Below are 17686 nucleotides of genomic sequence, written 5' to 3'. Positions count from 1 at the left end.
ATACCAGAAAACAAGAGTCATTTAGCAAAAGGCATTACCGGAGATAGAGGTTTACTTCATAAAATTTCAACTCCTATAACAATTTTATATTTGTGTGGCCTCAAATATATAAGGCAAAATTCATAAGTAGAGATAAATTCTAGGTAGAGATAAATAACTCAACAATTGTCTCATTAGACAAGCAAATAAAAATTCATTAAGAGCAGAGGCAATATGGACAATGTATTACAAATAAACTAATGGCTTTATGTAGATGACTGCATGCAGCATCTGCAGAACAGGAATTCTTTTCAAGGGCCCACGAAACTTCGCTAAGACCAAACATATGCTGGGCCACAAAGCAAATCTCAATACATTTCAAAGGATAGCAGTAATACAGAGTGTGTTTTATGACCACAATAACAAAAATATAACTAAGAAGTTTCCGTATGTTTCGAAGACAAAAAAATACACTTCTAAATAACCCATGGGATCTGTGGTGATTCCCTAATTTTCATTCCTAACTTTATTTGTAGTTTTTTTAATTTTTCAATCATATCAGAGATTTATCAATTTTCATTCTTTTCAAAGTACCAACCTTCACTTTATTGGTCTTCTTTATTGTTTCCTGTTTCAACAACTTTTACTCTCTTTTCTATCTCCTTCCTTTAACTTTTAAAAAGATATTCAGGTCGGGTGCGGTGGTTCAAGCCTGTAATCCCAGCACTTTGGGAGGCCGAGGTGGGTGGATCACGAGGTCAAGAGATACAGACAATCCTGGTCAACATGGTGAAATCCCGTCTCTACTAAAAATACAAAACATTAGCTGGGCATGGTGGCGCGTGCCTGTAATCCCAGCTATTCAGGAGGTTGAGGCAGGAGAATTGCCTGAACCCAGGAGGCGGAGGTTGCGGTGAGCCGAGATCATGCCATTGCACTCCAGCCTTGGTAACAAGAGCGAAACTCCATCTCAAAAAAAAAAAAAAAAAAAAAAAAAAGATATTCAATTTAACAAAGTTTTTACAAAATTTTTATAAAATACAGAGCATTTTTACTAAGCCTTAAAATAATCTTGTAAATAGGTCTTTTCCCTCATTTTATAGATGGGAAAATGATAGAAGAGGAAATAAATTCATATTATTGCATTGAACGGAACATGGCCCTACAGTTTCCACCCAAGACCAGAGGAACTTCGCCTGCTCCTCTCTGGGGCTTTGCCCTGCCCACCCCAGGATCACTGCTTATCCTACATTTGATCTTAGCGAAAAGATCCAGAAGCAATATACTACTTATCCTTTGAGATCTTAAGGGACACTCATCAGAAATAGCCATGGTTAACACAGCGAACGTCTGGCTCTCACCAACCCTTCCTACAGTAATCTCCAGTACATCTGAGTATTGCTGGGAAAACACAGGGGAAACAAAATGTGTACCACTGAGTGAGCGGGCTGCCCAGGCCAGACAGGCAAGCAAGCCTGAGGCAGCTCTTGTCCCCTAACGTGTGGTAACTGGCGTCAGCTAGAGGCTCCCCCTGGTGAGCCCTTTTGTAGCCTAACAAAGACAAAACACGTTTGTTTAGAGACAATGGATTGCTTACTTAGAAGCAAGATACAATTCAGGAACATCCAAAAAATCACTTTTCTCACGTCTCAAGTTTTGTCTGAGTAGGGGGTGGTCCTGAGGGAGTTTCCTGTCTTTCAGGTAAGAGTTGTCCTCCACTGCCCAAGAATCTAGATGCCGAGTCCTTGGGCAGGGCCACATTTACTCACTAGACTTACTCCATACAGTCTTATGCAAATACTTCTCATTCTAGGCAGTCTTCTAAGGGCCTTAATGCTATTAATGTTTCCAACCCTCATTACAACCTATGAAGTTGCCACTATTACCTTTACAAAAGATAGGTAAGGGCCCAGCGTGGTGGCCTGTGATGGCTCAGGCCTGCAATCTCAGCACTTTGGGAGTCCAAGGCTGGGCAGATTACTTGAGGCCAAGAGTTCAACACCAGCCTAGTCAACAATGGTGAAATCCTGTCTCTACTAAAAAGACCAAAATTAGCCTGGCATGGTGGCGCATGCCTGTAACCTCAGCTACTCTGGAGGCTGAGGCACAAGAAATGCTTGAGCCCAGAAGGCAGAGGTTGCAGTAAGCTGAAATCACACACTGCGCTCCAGCCAGGGTGACAAAGCGAGACCCTGTTTCAAAAAAAAAGACATAAGGACACACAAGAAGACAAGGCTTAGTTACTTGACTAAAGTCATCTGGAAATACGTGAGAGTCCTTATTTGAATCCAGGTTTCCTGGCAGAGACACCACACTCTCAGCCACTATATTTCACCGCCTCTACACAGGTTTCATGCAAACGGCTTCCTTAGCACAATGGCACCATCTACAGCCTGAGAAGAACTGTCAGGTCTAAAAGAGAATGGCTCCTCAGTAGGAATACAATTGAAGTAGTGTATTCTACTTCTTTCTCCATGTCTCTAGGCCAAGGCCCTTAGCTGAAGCTGTAGAAGAGGAATGGAGGGTCTTCCCAGTCCAGGGACTCCCTAGGTACAGCTGAGCCAATTCCTCAAGGTCTTGATGCAGACAGACTTCAGGTCCCCAACGTCTATCTTCAGCTAACAGGTCTTCAGGTGTTGTCCTGGTGGTGATCCTCTCCTTTTTGAATCCCGTGAAGGAAAATTCCCCTGCATTGCAGGACTGGCGTTCAGTACTGTTTCACACCCAGTGTCTCCATACATGAAACATGAAATTATTTTCCAGGCTTTCACCTGCAGACAAATTTGCTAACAGAGAGATGTGCACTCCTATGGAAGGCTACTACATACTCATTGTTTATTCAGGCTTTTTCTTTTTCTTTCTCTTCCCTGCTTTTCCCTTCCCGTCTTTATTTTTCCCAACTGCATATAATTCTCTGGAAGGGGTTGGGGGTAGTCCCTAAACGACCTTCCATCCCTGGTCTGAGCAGGCTCAGCCACACCAGTTCATTGGGTCTGTGCTATAATGGAGAACCCACCATGTCTGGGATCAGCCTGAATGGCTTTTATCTGGCTGTAGGTACACTCAAGGACTTGGACCCATTTCTGGAGCATGCAAGTAGACGGGGGCCGTAGTAGGAGCCATGTCTGGCGCTTGGGGAACTGAGGCACTCAGAATCCCCACCTGAGCTGTGGCCATCCTCTCCTTTGTTATTTAGCCTGCATCTTCCCCAAAAGTAGGCAGTGCATTAGGTTTAGCTGGAGCTCAAGTACGGGAGCTCTCCTGTGTGAGGAGCACATGGAGACCTCAGGTTAAAAACAGCCAGAGCTGGTCTCATCTTCAGCAGAAGGAAGCCCAATTCACGTCCCCATGACTACTGGGAATGTGTATTCCATGGCACCCTTCTTCCTGCCCAGACACCAGCCCTGCCATAGACCAACCTCACTGGAAGATGCCTGGGCACTTCCGTCACTGTCTTTACTCAGGTCGTCCTAGTTTCCACTCCTCTCTCAGAAAACCCAATTCAACGTCCTGCCCAGATGTCATTGCTTCCTCCCACTTGGTTGGTCCTGGTCACTGTCCTCCGAGCACCTGCAGAGCCTAAGTCAGACATCCATTAGGGTGGTTGTGCTAATAGCCTTTCTCCCTTTATTCATCCTCATCTACTAGGATCTACTGCTGCCATCCTCTCCCACCCAGTACCTACGACAAGGGACAGTGCCTAGCAGATCCTCAAGTATTTACTTAATCAGTCCAAGTCTGTGTATAGGGTCAGGCTTGTCAGTGTCATGTGCAAAGAAGGATAGAGAGCTAGTATAATCAGAATATTCCTCCCTCAACTCCACCCTTCCCCACCCCAGCCATCAAAACTTACTGGTAGGGATTTGGATACAAAGTCAAATAATTATACTCCTAGAAAGAGCATGGAAGCTATCTGGCTAGAGAGACAGGAGTCCTAGATGGAGATGGGAAACTACATGGCTAGAGATTGTTCTCTTGTAAAGACAGTGGATTCTGAAACCAGAGATCAGACTTAGAATTCAGCCTTTACTGATTAGCCCACTAACAGTATCCTCAGCAGGTTACTAAATTCTCAAGAGTCTATTTTTAACCTTTGAGTTACCTAGTTAACAGCTTCATACACAGCAGTATTTTATGTTCAATTCTACATGTTCCTGACAGAGCTGTGTGGCGACTTACCACGCACACAACCTACCTGCTCCCATGAGTTAGGATCCGGCCCAGTATGAGGATCACACTGCTCCACTACCCTCAAAATCCAACCTGTGCTTGTCCTAGGGAGGCACCTTCTAATTTCTGGAAACTAGTTGAGCTGCTAGCATCTGTGGGATGAGTCCACTGCCCTCTCTGGTTTGGAGCTGGTATAACTTATCCTACAAAGACCTGACACACAAATGGCTCTGGGTATCCTCCATCTAAACTCACAGCCAGTTTTGATTTGAGGAATTTCTTTATTGGAATTCCACTTTACCTACCACAGACGCCATGACAAAGAGTGAGCCCTAAACAAAGTATCTGTTAACATTTTACAAGAGACAATATACACATGTACTGCATGACATCTTTACAGTAACACATTCCAAAACAAACACTTAACAGGATTATTAAGAAACATTACTTTCCTTCTCTCTGGAGGGACTGGTACTTAGCTTTTTAGCTTCTGCAACAAAATGCGTTCCTTCCCAGCATTCCTATTCATAGGAATCCCTGAATCAATTACGTCATGTAAGGCGCAAATTTATGTTGACGATGTGTTCCATTACTGAATGTGTCAAAATCCTCTCCCTGGTAGAACCTTTTATTGTTGCATATGTGTGAATACCACTTCCAGGTTCTCCCTCATCACAAATTCATCATTCATTATAGGAGTTCATCTGAAACTTTAAAGAAGTTTCATTCACTCAACTAATGTATCACAATATTATGTTCATCAGCTTGCATTTTTTAAGAGTGACTCTATCTCTTGTTAGAATAATAAGTCTATGCTTTCTACTTTTCCTAAAAGGAAATTCAGATTTTGTTTCAGAAGTCATCATCATTGTCCCCCTCCCAAAACAATTATATCAAGTTTATACTTCAAAAACACTAATATTAAATAAATTTATATTCCCTGAAGCCTATCTCTCCCTGAAATTGCCTGCTAGAGGCCCTTCTTAGCTTTCCCACTGACCAATGTGTAATTGGGATTCAAAGATATACCTGAATTTTCTGTATTTCTAGTAATAGAATTTACCAAACATGAACTTTCTGATGGTGATTATGTGACTTTTAATTGAAGTCCTTTCCTCTTGTGTGTTTTATGTCCAGAAATGTCTACTAATTTTGAAGATTCGTTTGACATCCCGTCATCTGGATAAGTTTTTATCTCAAGGATGGACTATTTTATATCCTGCAAGAGCTGAATTACCTTGACACTGGAACCTTTCTTGCTCACTGATTGAAAATCACATAGAAAGGATTCCTCACAATCCTCTAGGATGGTTTCATTTATACTGGGTAAATTACAAGCCATGACCCCATGCATTCTTACATTCATAAGGTATTTCTTCCATTTGAGTTCTGAGACTTGGTAAGCTCTGCCTGCTACAAAGGCATACTCATCCTGCTCCCATCCAGGGCATTCCCTCCCTCATAGGTTCTCTTCTGGGATATGCCACTATGACTTCCCACATATATCACATTTAAAGATTCCTCTCCAATATGGGTTCTTTTATGCTTGGTGAGATTTGATCTGATATTAAAAGCCTTACCACACTCATTACATCGGTATGGCTTCTTTCCAGTGTGGATCCTTTTGTGCTGGTCAAGGACTGATCTATAATTGAAGGATTTCCCACACTCACAATTATATGGCTGCTTCCCCCGATGGACACTTTTATGGTTGATAAGACTTGAGTGTGAGATGTACGCCTTCCCACATTCATCACATTCATAGGGTTTCTCACCTGTGTGGATCCTTTTATGCACTGTGAGGCCTGAGCTGTTCCTGAAGGCCTTCCCACACCTATCACACACATAGGGTTTCTCCCCTGTGTGGATCCTCTTGTGCTGAGAAAGGAGAGAGCTGTAACTGAAAGATTTCCCACACTCAACACACTTGAAGGGTTTCTCCCCAAGATGGACTCTTTTATGGCTTATAAGAGTTCTGCTTGAGAAAAAAGCTTTTCCACATTCATCACACATATGGGGTGTCTTGCCAGGGTGGGTACTTTTATGGTTAATAAGGCTTGAGTGTGAGATGTAGGCTTTTCCACACACATCACATTCATAGGGCTTCTCCCCAGTATGGATTCTTTTATGAACTTTAAGGCTTGAGTTGTTTCTGAAGACCTTCTCACACCTATCACATTCATAAGGTTTCTCTCTAGTGTGGACCCTTCTGTGCTGAGAAAGGAGTGATGTGTAATTAAAAGATTTCTCACACACATCACATTTGTAGGGCTTCTCCCCAAGATGAACTTTTTTGTGGTTTATAAGGGTTCGGTATGTGATGAAGGCTTTATCACACTCATCACACTTAAAGGGCTTCTCCCCAGGGTGTACACTTTTATGATTTATAAGGCTCGAGAGAGAGATGTATGCCTTCCCACATTCTTCACATTTATAAGGTCGTTCCCCAGTATGGATCCGTTTATGTACTTTAAGGCCGGAATTATTTCTGAAAGCTTTTCCACACTCATCACACCCAAAGGGTTTTTCCCTGGTATGAATCCTTTTATGCTGCTCAAGGGCAGAGCTGTAGTTGAAGGATTTCTCACAATAGCTACATTTATAGGGCTTCTCCCCAAGATGGATTCCTTTGTGATTTTTAAGGCTAGAGCGTGAGATATAGGCCTTCCCACAGACATCACACTTATATGGTTTTTCCCCAGTATGAAGCCTCCTGTGGACTTTGAGGCCTGCATTGTTTCTGAACGTTTTCCCACACACATCACATACATAAGGTCTCTCTCCAGTGTGAATAGTTCTATGTTGAAGAAGAAGTGAGTTATAACTAAACGATTTCCCACACTCCTTACATTCATGGGCTTTCTTCCCAGGGTGAATGCTTTTATGGACTGCAAGGCCTGAGCTATAGCTGAATGCTTTGCCGCAGACATCACATTTGTAAGGTTTCTCTCCAGTGTGAATCCTTTTATGTACTATGAGGCCTGAGCTGTTCCTGAAAGCCTTCCCACATTCATCACATTCATAAGGTTTCTCTCCAGTGTGGATGACTTTATGCTGAATGAGTAGAGAGCTATAATTAAAAGACTTCTCACACTCATCACATTTATAGGGTTTATCTCCAAAGTGAATGCTTTTATGGTTGAGAAGTGTTCTGCAAGTAATGAAGGCCTTCCCACACTCATCACATTCATAAGGTTTCTCACCCGTGTGTATCCTTTTGTGGACCCTAAGGCCAGAGCTGTTACTGAAGGTTTTCCCACAGATGTCACATTCGTAGGGCTTCTCCCCTGTGTGGATCCTTTTGTGGACTCTGAGCCCAGAGCTGTTCCTGAAGGCCTTCCCACACTCACCACATTCATAGGGCTTCTCCCCAGTGTGGATCCTTTTATGCTGGTCCAGAACAGAGCTATAATTGAACGATTTTCCACATTCATCACACTTACAGTTCTTCTCCCCAGAATGGGTGCTTTTGTGGTTTATAAGGCTGGAGTAGGACATGTAGGCTTTCCCACATTCCTCACACTTGTACGGCTTCTCCCCAGTGTGGATCCGTTTGTGGACCCGAAGGCTCGAGCTGCTCCGGAAAGTCCCTCCACAGTCATCACATTCATAGCGCTTTTCCCCAGTGTGCATAATTTTATGTTGAACGAGGCGGGAATTATATTTGAAGGATTTCCCACACTCATCACATTTATGTAATTTCTTAACAGCACTGGTTTTCTGCTGTAGACTGGGGTGGGAGGTTCCATTAATGTTCTCCACACATTTGTCTTGCTCACTGCCTCTCGGTCCTACAGGCATAGTCTGGTGTGTGATATGCTGTGGGCTTAGATGTGAGCTCTTCTCAGACACCTCACCTTCCTGTTCTGTTTTTATATTTGCTGTACTCTTAACTTTGCTGATCGCTTCCCTGATGCTGCTTCTGTCTTCCTTTACCCTGTTTCCCAGAGGCTTTTCCTGTTGTTTCTCTACCTTGCTATCCCAGTCACATGTGTCACCAACCTTAGATTCAGGCATACAATCCTTGTAAAGACCTTTCACTTTTGGCCACGTATAGTCTGCATTTCCAACATTTTCATATTCTTCAGTTGGTTCCTCATCCTCAGTGCCCGTCTTCAAATGTGACACTAAACCAAGAAAATGAAAAGGACACTTGTTCACTCTCTTAAAACAACAACAACCACAACAAAAACTGGAATAACAACAAACAACAAAATTTGCTCATTCACTCGACAAACATTTACTGGCAACATACTTTGTGATGGGTACCATGTACCATTTTTTAAGTACTAGGGATATTACATGAAATATGACAAAATTTTTGCCCCTGTGAAACTAATGTTAAAATGTTAGAGCCCTGGATTTTCAATGGAACAATGAGCTTTTCTATTCTTGCATAGCAGCTTAGCATAGGGAAAGGTGAAATGATGCACAGAATCACGGGCGACACCACTTAGTTTTTTAACAATGTCATCCAGTCATGGAAAAACAGAGGGCAGAAGAAATCTCTGAAGAACAGAAGACAGAAAAATTCATAAGGAGGACAAAAGTTAGGCATAACTTGTTTTTATTATCAAAAGTTGGGCATAACTTGTTTTTATTATCAAAAGTTAGACAAATCAGCAGAGCACAGACAAAACTAAAGAGGAGAAATTAGTACTTGGGGAGAGGTATCAGGGAGGAGCCTATGAAATCATGAAGACAGTTACTGCAGAGATGAGAAAGAAGGCCACCTGCATATTACATATTAAAATATATTACAAAACTTCTCTAATTAAGAGTGTGGTCTTGGTACACAGACAGGCAAATGGAATAGAACAGGAAGTCCAGACATTGTCCCAGGTACACATAGAAATTACATAATGATAAAGATGATATCTCAAATTAGTGGGGAAAAGATGGTCTTTTAATATTGTTGTAACAACTATGAAGCCATACGGAAAAAGATAAAATTAAATCCCATTCTTCACACCATACACATGAATAAACTCCAAATGGAACAGACATCTAAATATAAAAAAGCTGTACAAATGCTAGGAAACATGGGCGAATGCCTCTATGACCTGAGTACAGAGAAAGCTTTCTATGACTCATATGCAAGAAAAGACTGAAACATTTTCAAAAATTGAAGAAAAATAAACTAAAAATCATACAGGAAAACAGGCAGAAGGCGAATGGACAATTATTTAAAATGGCCCTTAAACATTCAACTTGATTCACAATAAGAGAAAGTCAAATAAGAACCACTATAAAATACCACTTCTCACCTGTCATATTAGCAAATGTTCAAAGCTTGACAATATAATGTTGATGAGGCTGTGGAGGAAAGAGGCACTCTCAGACACTGCTAGGAATGCAAACTGGCACAGCGCCTTTTGAGGGGAATTTGCCAATATCTAACAAAACCATACATGCACTTACACAGAAATCCTGCTTTAGGAATTTATATTGAGGATGTACTGCCAACAATACAAAAAACGTACATGCACAGAGTGATTCATTATAGCATTATATGTAACTGAAAAATCTGGAAACCTATGTAAATGTCCAAGCACAGAAGACTGGTTAAATAAACTGGCACATATGCACAATGGAGTGCTAAAAAAGAATGAGGAAAATTTCTGAATTGATAGGGAGCAGTCTGTATATCCCAAAGTCAAAAGGGCAAAGTGACAAAGAGTAACATACATGCTACGTTTTGTGTAGTAAAGAAAACAGGAAAACAAGCACGTATGTGGTTCTCTTTACAGCAATGATAAACCAGAAAACAATGAAGTTCATTGCCTACAAAGGAGGAGTGTGGAGAAAGGAAAAGAAGGGATGAGGGGAAGGGGGGGGGAGAGAGAGAGAGAGAGAGAGAGAGAGAGAGAGAGAGAGACTCTGAGTATATAGCCTTTTTAATAGCTTTTACTATAAAAATACATGATAATATTCTACATATTCAAAGAATAAAATTAAACATCAATGACGACGAGAAAGAGGAAAAACTGCTAAAACAGAAAACAAATGGAAACAAATCAACCTGTTTGCATTTCACATGAATACCACAACCATAGGGAGAGAACAAACTAAAAAGAAACACAGAACTAATCCAGGCAACTTAGAAACATATTTGACTACATAGGTATATTCAGTCTGGGAAAAGCTGAAGGCGGGGCAGTTGGAAGAGATACAAACAATTAAACTGTTAGCAGGTTTTACGTAGAAGTATCAACAAAGCAATTCTGAAACAATTTTAGATGTAATAAGAACCTAAGTAAATGTGTTGATTTTATTGGGAGTTAGGGATCTCCTGGAGAAAGGGACATAAAAATAAGGAATAGAGGAAGGCAAGAATAAACCTTGGGATGAATTCAAAGTACTGGTATGAACTTACGATTTCTAAATTATATATATGTACATATGTGTATGTTCAAGTCTGTATATCTGTATGCATATATTTCCTAGCTCTGTTTGCTGAAAGACCAAAAAACAATAACATCCCAGTGGCAATGAACACATCTAGTACCCTCATTCTGGGTCTCTATTACCATTATTTACTAAAAGGAACCAGAACTTCTCAAAGAAATGGCAGATTCCAGGCTGAGGGCAGAAAACATACAAGATGAACATCGTGTTACACCAGCAAGCAAAGACAGGCTCAAAAAAAAAAGACCTAGCTTGAACACTCAGTGTTCAAGTACCATAATAACTTTAAGCACCATAATAACTTAAGTCATATGTATAACTAAGTATACATATATGTATAACTAATGTATAACTAAGTATAGTGATATAAACCATTGAAGATAGGATTTCATAAGTCTACACAGGTACAAACAGGAGAGAAAGGGAGGCCTCTTGCTTATATCAGAATGTGAGTTCTGGCTGGTAGATGTAGAAGGAATACCAGAATTGGAAAAATCAGCATTCTGCAACTATCAGAATAAAGGCTGGATCAGGAGAGAATCATCAATGATTTCTAAGTCTAGGCAGAAATTCTGATAAGGAGCAGGATATCTGCATGGTCTTAAATATTTATAATGCTTAAATTATTTACAAGTGGGAAAAATTCAACAGTAAAGAGACAATGCCTTGGCCAGGTGTTCTAATTTAACATCTCCAGTGGAACAGATGGACATACTATGCTTTTAGTAGGGAGAAGGACACATCATCTTTGAGAATACATTATATGAACTGAAGCATCAGGAAACATCAGATAAACCCAAAATAAAAAATGTTTTCTACTAAAAAAGAGGGTGGAGGGAAGGGGGGGGACTATATTTTTCAAATACACATATTATTTTCATAAAAGACAAAGAAAAGCTGTAGAAATGTTCTAGATTAAAGAACCCTAAAGAGACTTGACCACTATATTAAATTCCTGACCTTGACTGGATCTGTAATAGAGGGAAAAACTATTATAGTAAAAAATTATATCAGCTGACAAAGCTGGAATATGGATGGCAGACTAGATAAAAGAGGTATCAACTTCAAATTTACTCAATTTGAAAACTGTACTGTAGGTATATGAGACTATCCCAATCCTCAGGAAATATACAATGAATTATTTAGGGATAAAGGGCCATGATACACTTAACTTACCTACAACTACAAATGGTTTAGAAAAATATTTGTATGTATGAAAGAGAGCAAGAGGACAAAATGAAGTCAAATGTTAACTGCAGGTAAATCTGGGTAATGGGTACCTTTTTACTGTTTGTATTTTTGAAATTTTTCTGTGCACTTAAAATTATTACCAAACAGTTGCAAAAATGTCAAAAAGCAAATTTGTTTCCTCTTCTATACCTTCCCTTCCAGGTACTGCTTTGCTACCCTACTGCCTGTTGTACCTGGAAAAAGTGGTCTTTACATCCCACTCCCCTCATGCCTCATTTCTTCTACTCAGACCACATAGCATTAGCTTCTTCAGGCTTGTGTTTGCCCTGCAGGCTGCTGCCCCCAGATGTTCCTGGCCCCTCCTTCCACCTTGAGCCTTTCCTCTTCTGGTTCCACATACTCCCCTAGGAGCCCTGCATGGCTCCAAGCACTCCCATAAGCTGTCTCTCAGGTCCTCATCTCTGGCCAAGATCCCTCTCAATTACAGACCCTCATATCCACCTTGCCCTCCCCTTTGCCTAAGTCAGAAGTGGGCTCTTCTATTTCCCTTGGCCACATCCAAAACAGCCCCTAAGACCACTGATTCTATTGTCTAAATAGTTCTGAAGCTCTTCCCCTATCCCCCACCTCCTTCTTACTGGTAAGGCCTTAGTTTAAGCCTCCTAAATTCTCTTCTGCACTACTGCCATTGTTTCTTGACCTTCACTCTTACCCCTGCCCAATTCTTTCTCCAACCACTGTCAAGAGTTTTTGTAAGATGCACACCTGGTCACTAGGCAGTGCCAATTCTCCCAGGCTACTTACTGTGGCACCTAAAGCCTTCTGCACCAGCCACCTGTGCAAATGTCATCCCTCATTGCCACTCCACTGATTCTCAGCCTGATCCTTTGTCTCTTTGACAAGTGGATTATTAGTTTTCTTCCTGTTCTCTGGGATTCCATGTTAGACTGGCTGCTGACTGGTCTGGTCTGCCTAAAATCACAGATACTTTGCTACTTACCTCTCTAACCTAGGTGAAGACCAGGGGCCTCCCTGTTCTAGCTCTGCTTAAACCCCACTGTTTGGGTTAGGGGTACAATGTCCTATCACCTGATATAGTTCATCCAATCCTCTTTATGAGTGACATCAAAATGGATTAATATAAACATGCATCTTCATTGAACATAGATGGCTTGAAATTTATATTAATCAATACTAAGATCTGTCAAAAACACAGGCAGAAAAGCACTAGAGTAAATGCTGCCAACATGTAAAAGCAATAAAAAGAATGTAACGCAACATTAAGTTATCCTTATAAACAATACTGAAGATGCACTCTAGCATCAGTTATTTCTGAGACTGAGTGTTACACAAGGAACTTAGATTATTATCTGTATCCCATTTGTTTTCCAGGCCCTGGGCTATTCCCAACCAAGGAGATGGATATGACAAGGCCCTGCCACTGAGGCGCCTGCAGATTAGTAGGAGAGTCTGGTAGGAAAATAACCATGTTATAAAAATGACAGAGGCAAATACAGGGTATAGATGGTGGGAGTGGAGGATGGACTACAGGAAGAGCTTCAGGAAGAATGCCAAGGGAGAGTAGCTATAGAGGAATTGGTGTTCAGTCCCCTCAAGACATCTGGGGAAGACAAAGGGGAAGCCAGACAGGTGGGCAAAGAAGTAGCAACCCTGGATATGTGTTTTGGAAAAATTACTTTATTAAATTGGGGTTGGCAAACATTTTCTGTAAAGTATCAGGCAGTGTATATTTTAGCTTTGTGGGCCATATAGAACTGCTGCGTATTGTTTTTTTAAGCATTTCTTTAAAAATATAAAAATCATTCTTAGTTTGCAGGCCATACATAAACAGTCCACAAGCCCAGCAGTGTGCCCACCTCTATTAGATAATATCAAGGAATCAGAGTGAATTTAGGCTGGCATAATAATGGCATTGTGGCTATGTTAGAACTGTCTTTTTTTTTTTTTTGAGATGGAGTCTTGCTCTGTTGCCAGGTTGGAGTGGAATGGTACATATCAGCTCACTGCAACCTCCGCCTCCTGGGATCAAGCAATTCTCCCTGTCTCGGCCTCCCGAGTAGCTGGGATTACAGGTGCCTGCCACCACACCTATCTAATTTTTGTATTTTTATTACAGGTAGGGTTCCCCATGTTGGTCAGGCTGGGCTCCAACTCCTGATCTCAGGTGATCTTGCCACCTCAGTCTCCCAAAGTGCTGGGATTACGGGTGTGAGCCACTGTGCCTGCCCCCATTTTTTTTTTTTTTTTTTTGAAATAATTCAGACTGAAGTCTACAGTGAAATGGCATGGTACCTAGAATTTGCTTTAAAACATTTAAATAAAGAAAAAATAAAAAGGGAAAAGTTAAACAGCAGAATCTTGATAATTGCTGTATCTGAATGATGGGTATATGTAAGTTCATAAGAAAAAATTTTTAAAAAGATCAGACAAGGTGCAGTGCCTCATTCCTGTAATCCCAGCACTCTGGGAGGCAGAGGCAGGCAGATCACCTGAGGCTAGGAGCTCAAGTCCAGCCTGACCAACAAGGCGAATCCCTGTCTCTACCAAAAATACAAAAATTAGCCAGGTGTGGTGGTGCACACCTGCAGTCCCAGTTACTCAACTTGGGAGGCTGAGGCACAAGAATCGCTTGAACCTGGGAGGTGGAGGTTGCAGTGAGCCAAGATAGTGCCATTGTAGTCCAGCCTGGGTGACAGAGCAAGACTCTGTCTCAAAAAAAAAAGATAACTCATACTAGTTACAGTGGGACAATGGATTGAGGCGAGACAGGACTGAGTCCTGGAGTTCCAGGAGAAAGTCACTATAAACCAATCAAGAAGACTGATGTGGTGGCTAAGTCATGTGTCCCCTATGACACAAGTAATGAATTACCCCCCAAAACACAACTCTTCCATGGAAAGACCCAGAAAGTTTTGAATTGTTTAAAAGTTCTAAAGGCTGAATGGGCAAGTCCTTTCTAACCAGTTTTCAACATGTAGCATGACTCTAATAGTCTAGTTACATCAGTCAAGTGTCAGACACAGAATGCTATCCACTCCTTCCAAACTACATATGACCAATGACGTCTGGGCACTTCTGTGCTTCTTGTTCATGCTCTATCACCAAAGCCTAGGAAAATGAATGCAAATACGTACTAAGAACCTGCCCTAAATTCTTGCTGTCTCTGCCCCCGAGACTCAGGAGCCACTTTTCAAGAGCCTAGACAACTCATAAAAGAGGAAATGTGGCCTACTCTGGCTGAAAATTCCTTCCTATTAATAGACTGCAACTAGCCAGCAACTACTTTGAATTTGCGGAGTCCAGTCATATTCCACAAGACAATCTACTACCTCAAGTGTCACGTGTGGATACCATACCTTAAGTTCTTGGATACTATATTTGATTTGGATATGATCAAAGGAAATGTGAAACACAATGTGGCCACAAAATGCTCACCACCCCAGAAGAAAGAATACTTAGGAGGGAGAAAATGTGCAAATGAAAGATGGCACTGAGGAATAGAGAAGTGATATGCAGATGAGAAGACAATATGGTTTGTGTTCTAGATATTGTTGCATTTGTTTTACGAATATTAGGAATGTAGGTAATGTGAGTTGGTTCTATTGATTAAATGTAGAAATAAGAATAGAAGGTGATTTTTCCTTAAAGTAAAAAACTGAAATTGAATATTCTCATACCAAGCAGTGGAGAAGATTCTTAGTTATCCTAGGGGAGAAGGTGAACAGAGGAGATACTAAAAGGGAAGCTGAGAGATTTTCTGAATCGAACCTGGCAGGGACTGTCTTGGAGTCATTGACAGAATTAGTGATTAGGCTAGTGTAAGACTACATATAGGGACAAGTCTCAGGAGGGAAGGACTACTTAGTCTTACTTGTTTTTTAAACACTCTACATGAATGATTTTCGTAACTTGTTATATGTAACAGTCTGCCAATAACTAGTTGAGTTAATGTAAAACAAGATTTTTTTAAATGGCTATTTAGCTTCTTCTTTAAAAATCCTTACCCTAATACACTGTATTGAGTATACCATTGTTTGAAGTAACAAAAAACTGGAGACAACCCAAATGCCCCCGAATAGATCTAAAAAATGACAGAATATCGAAAACATCCAAACGATGGCCCATCCAATACCTACCACAGCTCTGTCAAACCAAACCAAACCAAACCAAACCAAACCAAACCAAACTGTTTGTGTTCTGGCATGTGTAGAGACCAGTAAGATAAAGAAGCAAGGGGTTAAAACGATTTTTACCACCTGTGTGAAAAAAAAGGGGGAACTAACTAGTAATATTTGCCAGTATTTGCAAAAAGAAATTTGGAAAAGACACAAAGGAACAAAAGTGACTACGTAAGAGGGTAGGGCCTAGGAAGATAGCTAAGTGGGGTGAGAGGAAATCTTTCACTGGTAACTTTTCATATTTTTAATATCCCAGCGATATGAATGTATTACATTTCAGATTATTATTATTTTTTAAGCCGTGAGCTTTCACAAAAAAATGCTCCTGCTAGCCACCTACTTAAAACACCCTGCCCTGGCACTCCCCACTTAGCTTTTCCGGTCCCAACCCTGGGTTCCCGCAGGCTGTCCCCCGGGTTTAAGAAACTCGTCCCACCTCTCCCTACCTAGTCAACTCCTGTTCTGCTCGCGGGAATACTTTGCCCTCGCAATCACTCTCAAGTCCTAGGGCTAAACTTAGCTGCAGTGGGAGCACGAAATGGTGGGTATTTTGAAGCGCTAATTTTCAGGGATCCCCTTCCATCCAAGACAGGGATGAATAGTTGAAGAACACCGAAGTGGGGCATAGGCCCTTCTCAGAACACTGAGCAGCCCTAACAAGACGCTGGTCAGTTCATACGGTGGCAGCTGCGGCCCACAGGGAGCCCAGTCTGTTCCAAATGCGCGTCCTACACCCCTCTGCCTGCCCGAGGTCTTCCCTCCCCTCCGCTCCCCAGGAACGCGCCAACTGAGATGTGTGAGGGAAGGGGCACGCTTACTCCCAGATCCCGCCCGAGTCCCCCGGGGCAACGAAGACCGGATCAAAAAGGGAAGGGCGTGGCAGGAAAGGGCCAGGGGCGGGAGAGCGGGCGGCCGCGGACTCACGTACTGGCTGTGGCGGCGCCGCGGGAGCACGGCCGCCGGCGGGACAAAAGCGCGGACCGCACGGCCGGAAGAAACCGCGCCACCCCTGGGGTACTTCCGCGCCCTCTCTGGGATGCTGGAGGACTGACTCGCTGGTCCGGGCCGGCGGCCCTGGCTGGAGGAAAGGGAACGAACGCCTTCCTCGGCTATTTATTGAATGCCCCCTGCAGTGCGCGCGCTCCGGGTGCGACTAGGAGACGGTGGGCGGGGTTTCCTGTTTCCGTGCACTTTACCTTCTGGGGTGGGGTGGGAGAGGGGCACAGGTAATAAAGTAAATACCTGCCTACCCACCTGCTTGTGTTCCTGAACACGTGATTAGTTGCCAGGAGGGTGCAGGGACGTTCCCGGAAGTGGAGGCCTGGCGGGAAATGGGGGAATCCGGGAGGGGCCCGGAAGGCGCCGGGCTGGGGACCGATTGTCTTCTCAGCTGGTTGGTGGCTGGCCGGAGAGCTACAGCCCCTCCTGATCGTGAGCACCGGAAGCGCCCCCGGCCAGGCATTGGGGTGTACCAGGAGGGAGCGCGCCCTAGGAGTGCTCCCGGGGAACAGGCCACATTCCCACCCCGCTGGTGCGCCAGCTTGGCAGTGACCTCATCCCTTGCCTACCCAACCCCCGTTGTCGGCTCCCAAACCCAAGGCCTAAAAAGACTTTGAAAACCTTTTTTTTTTTTTTAATTTATTTTTGTAGGTACATAGTAGGTGTCCCTATTTATGGAGTAGATGAGATATCTTTATACAGAGGCATGCAATGCATGATAATCATATCAGGGTTAATGG

The 17686-nt window shown here is 42.4% G+C and overlaps 1 protein-coding gene across 8 annotated transcripts; it reads right to left on the bottom strand.

The window, feature by feature from the left end:
• Window positions 1-2202: 2202 nt before the first annotated feature.
• ZFP62 (ZFP62 zinc finger protein) lies at window positions 2203-17288 on the bottom strand. 8 transcript variants are annotated; one of them, XM_032271311.1, is made up of 3 exons: window positions 17202-17288; window positions 5925-8276; window positions 2203-3558 (listed from the first exon to the last, which is right to left on the bottom strand). In XM_032271311.1, exons 2-3 carry the CDS (start codon window positions 8164-8166, stop codon window positions 3482-3484), a joined length of 2319 nt encoding a protein of 772 aa, XP_032127202.1. In that variant the 5' UTR covers window positions 8167-8276; window positions 17202-17288; the 3' UTR covers window positions 2203-3481. The 8 variants fall into 8 exon arrangements, with proteins under 8 accessions (XP_032127202.1, XP_032127204.1, XP_032127205.1 ...); XM_032271313.1 differs by having other exon boundaries at window positions 2203-3240; XM_032271314.1 differs by having other exon boundaries at window positions 2206-4859.
• Between the last annotated feature and the right edge of the window lie 398 nt (window positions 17289-17686).

This window comes from Sapajus apella, unplaced genomic scaffold (assembly GCF_009761245.1).
Source record: "Sapajus apella isolate SASKATOON/1434 unplaced genomic scaffold, GSC_monkey_1.0 scaffold228, whole genome shotgun sequence".
Lineage (NCBI taxonomy): Eukaryota > Metazoa > Chordata > Mammalia > Primates > Cebidae > Sapajus > Sapajus apella.
Note: the sequence above shows the minus strand (reverse complement) of the source record. Positions and strands in the feature narration are given on the sequence as shown.